We start from the raw sequence: 15,026 nt of genomic DNA, 5'->3' as shown, positions 1-15,026 counted from the left end.
GTCGCTACACGCAAACAGTTTTCCAAATGAACATCAGTAATTCGTGTTCTCACTTGTGATTTGATGTACTTCATGCGACTAAAAAGTTGTTCACACGCATAAGTGTTTCTAAATAGCGAAACCATCGACAGAGCATGTTTGTAAAACGCAGGATATTTATCCTTGTCCAAATACATTTCATAGAATTCTTCCAAACCTTCTTAACTCTTCTAATGTTCATTTGGTGATATGTACAATAAAGTTAACATTTACGTTCATTTGACCAAGCTCCGCGGGCCGCAACACGACTCCAGGCGGGCCGCATGCGGCCCGCGGGCCTCATGTTGGCCACCCTTGTCTTAGAGCAAACCACATTCACAAATAAAGAGTTTGTGATGTACTGTAAACATCACCAAATTGTAAACTTGTACATTTATAAGTATGTACTATATGTACATGAATTTGTATATTTAGATTACTTTTTCTGTACTGTATTAAAGACTAAAATTTATTTGTTTGTAAGCTTAAAATATATTCTTATTAACCACATATTATTAAAAATGCATTTATAAATAAAATACAGAACTGGGAATGGTTATTTGTGGTTTAGCCTAGTGACGAGTAAATTCGGAGACAAGTAAATTCAACTTAAGTCATTTCTCCTGGAACCAATTACCAATGTAAGGCGAGGCATACCTGTATTTGATATTTATATACACAATGTTGTTTGCACAAGTAATTGAGAAAACAAAGACAGAATGCTAGTTTATAAAGTAGAAAATGCATAGAAATGATATTCTTATTGATTTATTTTTTACTTTCCCACTTATATAACACTATTGGGAAATTGACTGATCGCCATACTTTCCCAGTCAAAAAATGACCCTTCAAGACTGTGGAATGGACATTTTTGGATTTGGAACATCTTGAAATGTGAAGAAATGCAAGAAAAGTTTGGGAGTTTTTTCTGTATGTATGGATGTCAGTGTGAGAAGTACAGTTTTGTTCACCTACTTTGAAGCTTAATAACTCCTGTGCCTTTTGTCAAAAAAAGATTTTTAAAATAAAATGTCATAACAGATGGCATCACATGCAATTTTAAATGTTTTTTGCTGGAAAAGCTACACAACTTGTTGCAGGATTTTCTTGTAATTAATACTTAATTTTAAATATGTATAATGTATGTATAACAACACTTTTACTATAAACTTTATTACCAAATTTTTATGATTAGTCCTATTGAAGATGTTTAGATTAAAAAAGAATTTAAAGGTAAACAAAGTAAGGCTTAGAATTTAACAATTGTCGAATATTTCTTATTCAATGTTGACAATATTCAGCTTTTATCCTCTGAATAAATATTAATAGTGCATCTACTAACATAATCAGTTCTATAATCTTTTTAACTTGACAATAAACAAAGCTTGATTGATGAAATCTTGCAAGCAAAAGCTGTGTCAAACACTTTCATATTTGAAGATATCTGATGTTAAGTCTGAATGAATTGATTGCATATTTTAGTGTTGCTAGCTAGATTATTGAGTCGGTTGATTAAAATATGGTGCATTAAGAATTATAACTCAACTAACATCATTTTATTTGCAATAAAAAGATTATTTTACGTCTTTGTTCTAGAATGATATGTGAAATTTTCTGTATTCTTCCATAACGACTATAAATAAATACAATGTTTTCTTTGATATTGAAAAAGAATATTCAAAACTTTTTTGCATGAGTTTTTTTTATCTCTTTCGTATAGTTTATTATTAACTTTTTATAGCTTCTAGTAAATTATCAATATGTTTGTAGGCATATGTAAAGCCATTGTATATTTTTGAGTGTTAAAAACAATGTTTATTTTCCTAAGATTAAAAGATATATTCATGTTTATTTGACAGTTTTTTGGGCCTTTGATCTACTGTACTGTCTTTTCATTTGTCTATCTAATGTATTTTCAAAGAATTTTTTAATGTTAATTATTGTATATCTAGGTTTTTGAAATTTTCTAGGAAATTCGGTTAACATTGCCACACCATTGTATAAATTGATAATCATTTTCCTCTATGTATCTTTGATACTTTGCTTTTCTATTAACACATTTATAATACTGTCAGTTGTTACATTACTGATATTTCTTGCTCTGGTAACAATTTGCATGGGCATACAGTTTGGCTTTGTCTTGGTCTATTTTTGTATTGATGCATTGCCAATATTATTTGCTGCATTAACAATGTAAGGTGATGTTTTGTATCTGTGCTATTGATAATTAATTCTGTAGCAATGAATTATTCTAATGATACTCTATAAAATCATAATTTAAATATAAATTTTTTTATCCTTTTATTTGACCTACTAAATTATAACTTCAAACATCTCAACATTGATAAATTGTATGATAAGTGACAGCTATAAAAGAACTTTTGTATTAAATTAATGAAAATTTTTGATATGGTTTTATTTTGACAAGTTAGAATTTTAGAATTTGTTTTTTGAAAATAATTTGTTGTAATGGTCAGATTATCCAATATAGTTCCAAAATTCTGTTTTATTTATCCACTTACTGTTTAGAAATGTTATGCAAAGATTTATTTTACTATCATCATTTAATTTCAAAGGTATACGATGATAATTTTAATTTATACAAATGTTACTTTAATAACCATAACCTGTAGGTTATATGCAGAAAATTATCTTTGTTTAAAAGGAATTTCAAAAGCAGGTTGAGGTTATATGCTGATTTTAAATTGCAACTTTGAACTCATCAAATAGGTTATAACAATAGCAGATCCAGAAATTATTAGAGGGAATGCAGAAAGGAAACAATATACCTTACAAAATTTTTTACTACCTGAGATACCATTCGTACCTGAGGCTTTCTCATTTACTTGAGTGCAGCTGTCCTATGCATCTTGTTAAATCTTCCCTGGCTTACAACTGTTTATCCCCTTTATATGAGACCAAATAGCAAATCACATTCTGGAAATAGATGAGAGTAGTCATTTAAATTTTGTGGTGATCAAAAAAATTACTGTGAATTTATGTTACAAGTAATGCAATGTAGATGTATGATCGGTTTTTGATTATCCAGTATATTTTTAAGACTGTTGATTGGTATAATCATATATTTTAGATGTGAAGATAAATGTTTAGATATAAATCAATTGAATGGCCTCTCATTTCAACTTATAGTGAATGCTTATATTTATACAGTAGTCACAACTTTTTACTAAGTCTATTCATAATGTCTTTTGGTCAACAAAAGATGAGATAAGAAGAACAAAAATAAATACTGTTTTTAAATTAGCAATATTTCCTATTTATAACAATAAAATTTTGTAGATTTTTAATTTATAATTCAAAATTCACATTTACTAATTGAATTTTTATGTTCTTTTTAGTTGAATAAAAGGTTTGTTGTAAGTTATCTTCATGTTCATGGCAAGCTCTTTACAAAAATAGGGTAAGTATTACTATTTACTTTTTGTAACTTCTTATTTCTCCCTCCCATTTAACAAAATTCAAATATTTTAGTATTATATGTGTTCGATATTTACTTTAGCTAATTTTATTGTTGTGACATAAGAAAATGGGAAATATTTCAACTGTTCAAAATTTTTAAACTCTGGAATGGGATATGAAGTGTATATGTAATCTAGCATAGCTTTCATGAGTCCTCTTTAATCAATTATTAAAAGAATAAAATTATTTCAGTTGCAAATTGAAGGACTGTAGCATTATATCATAATCCATTAATGAAAGACCTGTATTATTTCAGTAACTGTTCATTACAGCAGCCATCAACCATTGAAAACCAAATTTTGAAGGATTATATCTGTAGTTCATATATCCACTAATGTAATTGCTGTATTTTCTTATAAATTTCAATGGAACAAAAATTAGTAAAAATTAATAGTAAACATATTGTAAGACATTTTGGTTTAATTATATATGAATAAATAGTTTATATTAGAATTTCTAAATATATAAAATTAATTTGAGAATGAATTACAGTTACAATCTTTTGCACTTAACAAAACATAACGCAGCAATTAGAGGTTTAAAATTGAGCAGAATTGCTTAAGATCAAATAACGTGCTTATATTAAATCAAATAGCAGAAAGAGAATTAAAAAATAAGCTTTCCATTGTCACTTTTGATAAAAGAATATACACAATATTGTATTGTATGCAATGTCCAAATTTTCATTTATATTAAATAAAAATTTGGAGAGATAATAGTTGCCATTCATATGTAAATTAACCTCATAGCTCATTAGTAGAAATATTTATATTTTGTTTATAAAATTATTTTGTCAAGCATTATAATTGACATTAATAAATTTGCAAATTCTTTTGAAGATGTGATTTAACAACATGCTCAGTGTATTTTTAGGAATAAAGTTTAGATTAGCCAGTCTACAAGGCTAGTTTGTCACTATTGCAACTTATAAACATCAGCTGATAACAAGAAAATAATAAATCTTCTGTAACATTCAGTAGTGTATACTAATCCACAGTCTGGATATTATAAAAAATAATAATAAAGATGATTTTTATTTTATTGTATTTATTAACTGGCTAGAGGAAATATTTAGTTGGATGATGGATCAGATAAAACTGTCTTGCAAAGAATGCCAATGCCAATCACAAACTACAATTAAATTAATATTGATACAATTGGCATTAGCCTAACATTAAACAATAGAATGAAATGTATTAAAATTAATCAACTGTCATAATTAATCTTTTAGGATACTTATAAATTTAGATTTATATATCTTTCTGTTCTTACATATGATAGAAATATGCTCATCTGTTATTTTCTAAGTGGATTGTAGGTAACTATTTAGTAAAGGTAGAAGCTTATTTTGCTTAATTTTCAATACAGTTTCAATGGAAATTTTAGGAAACATTTTAAAATGTTATTTTCATAATTATGCCATACATTACTTGTGGTTCCTAGTTTAAGAATAAATATTGACTAATTTTTTTGTAAAAAAACACTATTGAGTAGCATTAAATCTTCTGATTTTTTCCAAGAAAAAAATGCTATAATGATTAATTAATTTGGTGGGAATTAAAATTAACAACAACAACATGTTGTTATTAAATGCCATTTGCACAAAATTTAAAAAATAATTTTTTAATACAATTTTGTGTAATTTTAAGTACAAAAAGTGAAAAAGCGAAGCCATTAAGACTATTAATTATATGAAACTCATTATTAAATTGGTATAATTGAGGATTATTATTCAATTCAATTCAAATTTATTAACATATAAGGCCTTAGCCTCTTACAGGGGGTACTTATTTTACATTTTGTTTTAACTTAAAGAACAAAGACTATTAAATTTACATTTTATATTTTTAGTTTTTAGCATGTCGAAATAATTTAAATCTTAACAATCATTTTTAGTATTTAAAACCTTTTCCTCTTAAAACCTTTGGCTATTATACTCTTGTAATGTTTGTCAAATGTTAAATTAGGAGTGAATATTATCCCCAAGAATTTACTTTCATTTACTATTTTTATTTCTCTTTTGATATAGAAAGACATTTATTTTTTCGGAGGGTTGCTTCCATTTCTAAAAATCATTATTTCTGATTTTTTCGGGTTTATTTTAACTTTTAGGTTTTCTAAGTAGTCAACTATCTGTTGAATTTTTCTTTGTAACTCTGCAGCAGTAGGAGCCACTATAACTATATCTTCGGCATATGATATTGAGTGTATAATTAAGTTATCAATATAAATTCCATCCTCCTGTTTTATGAAACAATTGTTTAGATCAAATAAATAAAAATTGAACAAGTAAGGAGAGAAGGGATCCGCTCTGTAATAGACTTCTATTTGTTGTAAAAGGCATCCAGCATCTATTGTTTTGTTTAATAATTATCTCATAACTACCATATAATAGGTCTATCATTTTTATCAAGTAATTACTTGCTTTATATTTATTCAATAATTGAGGATTATTAAGGATTGGCTGAATTTACTCGAAGGTAAACATTTAAATTTATCCAATTACTGCAAACTATTTTATAATTCCAGCTCAGAAAGGCACTACTGAATTAGTTGATAAGTGCTGTCTGAAGATAATGACTAATCATTATTATTTTTAGATTGTAGGTAACTATTTAATGTGTTTATTTAAGGCTTTTTACATACTTCAAATGAAATTTTAACAAAAAATAATTCTAATGTAGGTTTTATGTAGTGGTGCATGAAAAATAAATTCCTCCATAATAATAAATACTCTAAACGTAACACTTGTTTATAATTTAAGCTAAATAAAGTACAGCAAATAAATGCAATTACATGACTTCACATATTATTATTAAAAATATTTATTTTTTCTCTTGAATATTTGTTAATAAACTGTAAAATTAGTTAACATGTTTGTAAGAATGTTTATTATGAATAAAATATAATTAGTTCACATTTTTCATTTATAAGAATTTATTGCCATTGACAGAATTAATTTCTTAACTGTAAAGAACTACAGTTTTTGGTTTCTTTAATTTGTTATATGCAGATTTAAAAACACATTAGGGTTTTGCTCAACAAATTACATTTATCTTCAGCATTTAATATGTAAGAGGATCATATAAAATAATTATGTTGTGTCATTAACACCATTAATGATTATGTGGAAACTGATCTAAAATGTACAATAGAACCTCTATTATCTATTATTGTATTAACTGGGATGTCAGAAATACATATGGATGAGTCATTGAGTCATCACAAATTGCTCTGTGACTCATTTGCTTTACAGACTATCGGTCAGAAGAGGGGGAGGGGAATGATACACTTTGCCGAAGTGTCCAGTTTATTATAAGGTAGTTGTATGGGTTGTTCTCTTCACATTTCTTGGAAAATGATCTGTTTTGTGTACTGGGTACAGGACTTAAATGGTACTGGATTGGTAAATCAACATTTTTCTGTTCATCCCAAACAATCAAAGTATTGTAAATGTTTTACATTTGATTAATGAGCTTTAGAAGCATTGAATTCAGAAATATCACATTAATTCGTATGCAAGTTACTTAGATTTTTGGGAAAAATTGGACAGGAAATAAAAGTGACTAACGTTTAATAGAATTTATTAAAGAATAAAAAGAAAGTTAATGTATTTAAAATTAAGTATAATTAATAGAAGATACAAAATAAAGAGGAAGTACAATACAATTGGCTTATTGTAAATATTTCTTGACTATATAGATAATAATAACAGACTAGTAACTTTAAATGGAATAATTAAATATGAATACATTTAGTGGAAATCTGATTTTATTGACCCCAGCACTAAAAAGATATGTTATACAACAAAAAATGGAGATTTATTAACTAATAGTTGATTTGTCCAGTGTTGCTTTCTGCTTTTTTTTAATAACTTATACTATCTTTAACACTAACTAGTGCATAACCAATGTAAGAAAGGCCAGCAATTTATCATTTAAAACGTTGGTTAACGCTAATGACTAATCTAACAATTAACGACTAATTGAAGTTCTAACAGCATGAAAAGACTGCTTAAAATTGCCTTTTTATCTGAAGGTAATAGTAACTATAACCAATTTCTGATTATGATAAGCAATTTTATAAGTATATTTTAACTTCAATATTTTGGGACTTGCTGATACTGGTAACATTAAAAGACTGTTAACAATATTCACTATTACAAGAAGACATTCTATCATACCATGAAATTTTCATTACATATGGAGTTTCAAATAATGACAAAAAGTATTCTAAATTGTAAGAAACACTTTAAATTTATGATATATCCCATCTTTAAGTGTAGTTTTAAATTCAAATGAACATTTTTATATATATACAATTAAAACAATGTGTTGAGTTCTGCATCAATTAAAACTTTTCAATATAATCCACAATACTACAAATACACAGTTTAGAACAGTTTTGTGTAAGGTGTTGTCTACAATCCAATATCAGCCATGTCAAAAGAAAACTATGGTAAAATGTAATTGACAGTTGACTGACTAATGCCAGTATTCACAAAGATCAAGCATTAAAGTTAGAAGTTAACCGATAAGTGTTTGCATGCTAAAAGTAAAGTGAATAGTAATTGGTTAACTTCTAACTCTAATTCTTGATCCTTGGTTGTGAATACAAATATAAAAGATAAATACTTACAAAATGCTATTGTTTAATCACAAACAAATGAAAGTTCTTTTACGTGAATGTTTATTTGTGTATAAGGAACCCTTTTGGTCAATCTTATGTCAGTAGCATCTAGAAGCTGCTACTGACATAAGATTGGCCAAAAATACTCCTTATATGCAAATAAACTTTGTCTCTCAAAAAAGGTAATTAGTTGTACATGAATTGTAGATGAGTATTTTATAAATTACAAATTCTTGTTCACTTCTTTCTCTTTTAAAATTATATTTTAATATCTTTAAATTTAGGATCATTTATTACTTATTACATTTTTCTTCAAAATATTTTGATGGCATTATACTTAATAGATTTTGTTTTTTTTTATCTGTGATTTTATTAAGTATGACATAAACTAGATATCATCAAAATATATTCTGAAATATTCTTAGTTAGTTACTATTTAAGTTTGTTTTTTTTAATTATGTATGCTTATATTTTGAAATAGCAAATCAACATGATAATGAAATTATTTTAAAAAATATCTTATTTTTTAGTATGGAATCCTTTAAAGAAACTGCTAGCAATATGCTGAGGGAGTTCCGCAGTCTGTTACAGCGTACGCCATCGCCCATGGGTCCCTTGAGACTGTTGCAATTGCTTGTGATAAATATGTTTGCAGTAGCCAATACATCATTAAAAGGTAAGTGATTTTGCTTAATATAATCTGCTAAGTTAATAATAAATATAATTTAATAATTCCATAAAAATAACGAATATTATCATTAAAGTTCTGAACCGTTGTGAATTGTCATTCAGTTTATAATTGAATTGAACTTAGTGTTATCACAATCACAAGTAAATTTTAAAGGTCTCCTTTAAGTGTAATGTTTTTAATTTGTTCTTAATTCTGATAACAAATAACTAAATGCTGTCATTCATTACAATGTTCAAAAATTCAAGAAAATCTTGCTAAAGTACAAGTTTAAATTATACATATGCAGTTTAAATTATACATATGCATACACGTCTTATGCCTTCGCTTTACAATCAGTTCAGCACATAATGAAATTAGTTTGATAGACAGTTGCTGCTAACCAGACCTCAAAGGTATAGTAGATAAGTTTAGTAATGCGAATACAGTAAGACCACGCTTAACGCTGCCTCAGTTAATACTGATTCGATATAATGTGGTCTGCTCGAAGTCTTAAAAGAAAGCTCAAAATTTATGCTGATTCAAATTATTGTGGCATTTCGTTTATTCATACATAATACGATTATTTATGAACATGAACCAATCAGCAAAAGATGACAATTCATTGTAGCACTGTACTTTCTTTAAATCTATATATCTAATCTATGTATGTTTGGTGCAATTTTGGAAAAAATATAACATTGTGGATGCCGTAGGAAATATTGACTTTGCTTGGCAAGAAGTAACTGATAAATGCACAAATGAAGTGTGGAAAAAGTTATGACTGAAGGTATCCAAGAATTCTCAACGAGAAGAGCCTATTGCTATATTATTTGGTTGACCAAATTGTCGACCTAATCAATACAGCAGGACTAGGAGATGTAGATGAGCAGGATATTGAGGAGTTACAGCAGGTTTCTGGTGAGAGCCTTACTAACGACAACCTTCAACAACTGGAAGAACAAGGAATTCATGTAGAACTGGAAAATAGAGATTCTGAAAACAAAGAACCCAAAGAATTTCTCTACAGGTTTCCTTAGTAAAAGTTTGGTAATGATAACTGAAATTGTTGATCAAATTGTAGCGAATGATCCAGATTTTGAAAGGAGTGCACGAGCAAAACAAGGCATTGTGGATGCAATCTTCTGCTATCGACATTTGCTTAACAAGAGGAAAAAAGTGACAAGTGAAACTACATGACTTTATCACAAAAAGCAAGAATTTCAGAAAAGCCACAACCTTCATCACAAAAAATGAACTTTACATTTTTGTGTGTATATGTTTGTGTATTATTTAACATATATTATTATGCAAATTAATATAAAAATAACTTAAAATTAAAGTAAAATCTGTTTATTTTTGATTGTATGTTCCCCTTTCCCTATTTACTCTATGTTAAAATGGCCTCATTTAATGCTGTTTCATTTAACGCTTTGTCATCTAGGAATACATCCCACGCATTAAGCGGGGTCTTACTGTACAAGTGTTTTAGATAACCTTTATTTGTAATTTTACACATTTCAGTTAAAAAAAGAAAATAGTGGTTCTTATGATGATCTAATAATTAATTAATATGATGTGTAAAATTATTGTATTGTATTGTAAGGTAAATTGTATAGATCACCTTTTGGTATAAAAATAGGTTAGTTCTTTGGTGGACATTTTTGTTTCCAAGCTCTCCGACACACAACAAAACACAAAGCATTAGTGAGTTCATACATTTTTGAAACACAATGCACTCTAGAATATATTAATGTTGTGAAAAATGGTCATTACTTTGCAAGTGTACAGTGTGTACAGTCATAATGTGACATTGCTACTAGTGTAACACACAAACATTTATTCATTGAGAAATTTGAGAAATAAAACTAATATTATACAATATTAAAATTTGGTTTGACTGGATATTAATATTGAAGTACAATAAATAAAGACAAACTTAATGTAATGGTTTTATTATAAAAACCACTTTAAGAATGCATTGTGCAACTTTAGTTAAATAGTGGAAATGGGAGACAAGTATGGACTCATTCATGGTGCAGTGTTTTTAGTTTAAATTTACATTTTTGTTAGAAATCGATTTTAATTTTTATATAAACTATTATTTCTTTAATTGTTTTGCTGGTTGATTGAGCTCTGGTTAATGGGGGATCTACTGTATTAATAAATTTTGATTGCGCTTAAAGTATCTAAATATATAGAACATCATAACAAAATTAAATTTGAATTAATTCTGGTTTATCATATTTATCATATGACAATGATTTTAGACTTATTTTATATATAAATATTAATAAAAAAAATAAGTATATAAAAGTAACAAAAGTTTATCCTCATTACAGCAGTATTTTCATGCTTAAAAAAAACGCGTATTCTGCAGCAAAATGTGATAATTTTTGTCAGAAAACAGTTCTTGATTAAGTTTAGTCATGTTAATTTATATGCAGGGCAGTTTCGAAATAATGTAGTAAAAATGATTTGCCATTTATAAGATAAACGCTATTATTGGTCACGGTTTGTCAATGTTTAGATACAGGAATATTTCAAACATTTAGTGTATTTGGTAGGAAAATTACAACGGTAAATTAGAAGCAATTTGGGGTGGGATGTTTGAAAGAAGTCAGCTTTTTTGTAGCATAGATGATTGTGCTTTTAAGTTATATTTGATATCAGTTGACAGATTGTGACCAAAATCATCGTTTATCTCAAATAGCCAATTTGCGGACCTATTTTTATTACGACTTAAAGTTTATACACTGCCTATTTTTATGAGTAGATGATATCTCACTTCACCAATACTTATCATTACATGACGAAATCTTATGATAAATAAGCATTGTAACAACTTCTTATGTATGATTAAAAATAAAATATATTTATGTGCATTTAAATTATTAAGAAAACATTTTCTGGAAAATGGATTTCTATTTTTGAAAATATAATTTTTTTAAAATTAAGGAAAAACTTCAAATTTAACACAAAATTTCAATGACTTTTGCATTTTTATAGTAAGAGAACAGGTCTATTCACTTTTAGTTCTGTAATCACAAGAAAAGGCAGAATATGGTTTACAAAAATGCAAAATTAGAGAAGAACACAACATCTTTTCTTTAATTTTGTTCATACTTCTCTGATTAAGAACTTTCTGAGAATGAACGTTTCAAAAAATATTTCAATAAATTTGAGTACTGACATCAAGAGTTGACCTCTTGAACCCAAAAAAGTTTGACTATAATTGTACAACCTAACTGTTATAACAGTTTGTTGTTCTAAGATACTATGAATTATTATTCAAATGTATAAAACAGTTCTATTGATAGATGATGTAAAATTTTTATGGTATGATATTTATCGTTCTCTTACTTTCCTAGTTGTTATACTTACATAAGGGAATCGTGTCAAATTTGAACTGCCGAGATTTTTGCAAATCTCCATGTTTTGAGACCTATCGAACCCAAAAAAAGTTTTCATAACAAAATCTCGTAATAGATGGCACCACACACGGTTTTATTTATTATATTGTCATTAAAAATACAAAAGTTTTCTAAGTGTAATCTCATAACAGCCAGGAAAGTCTTGTTTCTGTTGCTGTCCCTTTATTAAACCTGTACATTACAGATATTTAATGTAAATAAAATTCTGATTAAAAAGTAGGATTTGCATTTTAGTTAACATATGCATTTATTATTATTAAATGATTTATGTTTTACTTCATATATTTAATCTATGGTGTATTTTTGGAGCATAAAAATTATGTGAACTGGCATTTTTTCATACTATCATTAAACGTCGTACACTCTCAAATTAAATATTTAACCGATTACATCAAACATTGCACAAGTTCACATTAAATGTTTCTCATGGTTTAACGTTGACGAAAACGCAGTAAAACTATTGAAAACAGACTCTACAAAATGGAAATGTGCCCAAATGGAAAATAAATTTCAGAACATAATGATTTGCTGCATAAAATAATAATGTAAAGCCAGAAACCTGTCTAATGCTAAGACACAGAAGACTTTGGAAACTAGTTGCATGACATAAACAAACTTGGAATTTTTTGATAATTAAATTCTAAACTATAATTAATAGTGTCTCCAAAGACTCAGATTATGATTGACTTCTTGGTAAAGGAATTATAATCTATTACTTTTTCTTGATTAAGGTTATGTCTTCATTATCTGGAAAGTACTCATGATATTAATGTTGTCATTTCTTGCAATATTAATAAAGAATTAGTTAATAAAGATACAACTCCATGAATAGAAACCTGTCAATAAAGAAAATTATGGTTAATGTTTATCTTGAAATTTTCAAGAAATACATATAAAAACAAAAGAATTACATTGTGTTAATACAAAAGAATATTAATTGTGTATTTAACCTTGTTGTCATCTGTAGTCTTCAAGTTAAGATTTACCTTTATAGTGATTTAATCTTTATAAATTCTCTTAAATATATGAGGTTTATTCATCTTAATTGAGATAAATTCTTCTGCTATTTTACAATTATTACATTAAAATTGTACCTTTTTTTTGTGGATAAATTGATCGTGTATTATCGATGCAAATAAAATACATTCTCTTACTTTTTTCTGCATCATATGTTTAGAATGATGACAAATTTAACATTTCATTTGAAATTAGCCACATAGTTTCTGCAAAAGGAAATCTTATCAAACAAAAGCATTTAACATTAACGGTGTCCCCGTTAACATCTCCATGCCCACATTAATGTGATGATAAATTTACTTTGAGTCTGCTCAGTTCGTGTTCTACAATTTCATGCACTTCTTTGGATTCAGATGTCTTATTGATCTTCTCTCTCACCAAATGGAATGCAGCTTTGTCGGCAAACATTAAACCAGAGGTGGCGAACCTATGGCACACGTACCCAAAGTGGCGCATAAGGAGAAATCATCTGACGTGTAACATATCTTATGATTTTGATTTATGCATCTGTCTTTTTCACTCAGCTTTTTACTTTTATTCTAATTAAAGCATATTCTTTTAATTTCTTTACCTATCGTTATTCAAAGTCTAAAACTTCGAATAATGATTGTATAATAATGGTACGTGCAAACATTTTTAAAGCTAAGTATGCTTACTATATGGCATGCAGATGCCAAAAGGTTAGCCATCCCTACATTAAACTATCCACAAACGTTTCACTTAGCTACATTATGTGAACTAATCTTCTGTTATAAAATCACAACACTGGAAATTTAAAAGTGTCTTGATGAATTATAAATTCTGAATTTTTCTTGCCCAGCACTAATTAAATGACTTCTTGGACAAGAATCATACAGCTCAATGTTAATGTCTGGTAAAACATTTGTAATTATCTGCGAATAAAATCAAATTATCATCCGATATGAAAAATGACCGACAAATAATCTTAGAGATCTGAAATGAGTAAGAGAAACCTTGAAACTTTGAACCATGCACTGTTAATATACCTATAATTTCCTGTAATGATGAGAAATTGCCATTTTTAAAGGCGTAATAAATCAAAAAAATGACCAGAGACGGTAATAAATGTAGGAATCTGTTGATAGTTTATACATTTTCTTCCAAGTGTCAATATACTTTAGTTTTCTTTTCTATATTTTAAGTAAAGTTTGCAATATTATTCATATTTTTGTAGTAATTAATAACACATTAACCTACAATTCCCATATTTTAGGAGAGATTTTAATTATTGTATTTCCATGTATCTGCATTTGAACATACCAGCAGAAAATGTATTGTGTTTGTGTGCGTGTGTACACATTTCTGTACTGTGGGGATTAAAATGCCTTCTTTTTTAGCTTCATATTGAGCCCATAATCTCATTAAAATACTTTTTTTCCCATGAAAATGTCTTTTATGACTTATACCATTAAGATGAGATAATTTTTTTCTTACCTTAAATTCATTTTTATTTTCTTATTTATCAGATTTTGAGAGAAGTCCCTTTCCATGTAGCTTTAAAGCAAATTTCATTAAGTCTAGAATTAATTTTCTTTATTAATAAGTTTAAAACCTGATATTTATGTGGCAAAAACATTATTAAATGAGTCGTCTCCTCTACACGAATAAGGAGAGACGTGTCCTCGTACAGCATAAAATAATAAATATAAAATTCTCGAATTTATTCGAATTTAATTATATATATATACTCCTGCAGGATCCTCCAGTACCGGTAAGCAAATAGGAATGGAAGGTACTTTTATTCCCCTACGTGAAAACTT

The 15,026-nt window shown here is 27.5% G+C and overlaps 1 protein-coding gene across 1 annotated transcript in view; it reads left to right on the top strand.

The window, feature by feature from the left end:
* LOC111631040 (telomerase-binding protein EST1A-like) overlaps nucleotides 1-15,026 on the top strand; it is a 67,245-nt gene that overhangs the window by 41,620 nt on the left and 10,599 nt on the right. Inside the window, exons 9-10 of the mRNA XM_023375231.1 lie at nucleotides 3,378-3,439; nucleotides 8,658-8,803. Coding sequence (XP_023230999.1) covers nucleotides 3,378-3,439; nucleotides 8,658-8,803 — 208 coding nt within the window. The remainder of the gene's footprint in view (nucleotides 1-3,377; nucleotides 3,440-8,657; nucleotides 8,804-15,026) is intronic.

This window comes from Centruroides sculpturatus, unplaced genomic scaffold (assembly GCF_000671375.1).
Source record: "Centruroides sculpturatus isolate CEXI.00-Female unplaced genomic scaffold, Cexi_2.0 scaffold755, whole genome shotgun sequence".
Lineage (NCBI taxonomy): Eukaryota > Metazoa > Arthropoda > Arachnida > Scorpiones > Buthidae > Centruroides > Centruroides sculpturatus.
Note: the sequence above shows the minus strand (reverse complement) of the source record. Positions and strands in the feature narration are given on the sequence as shown.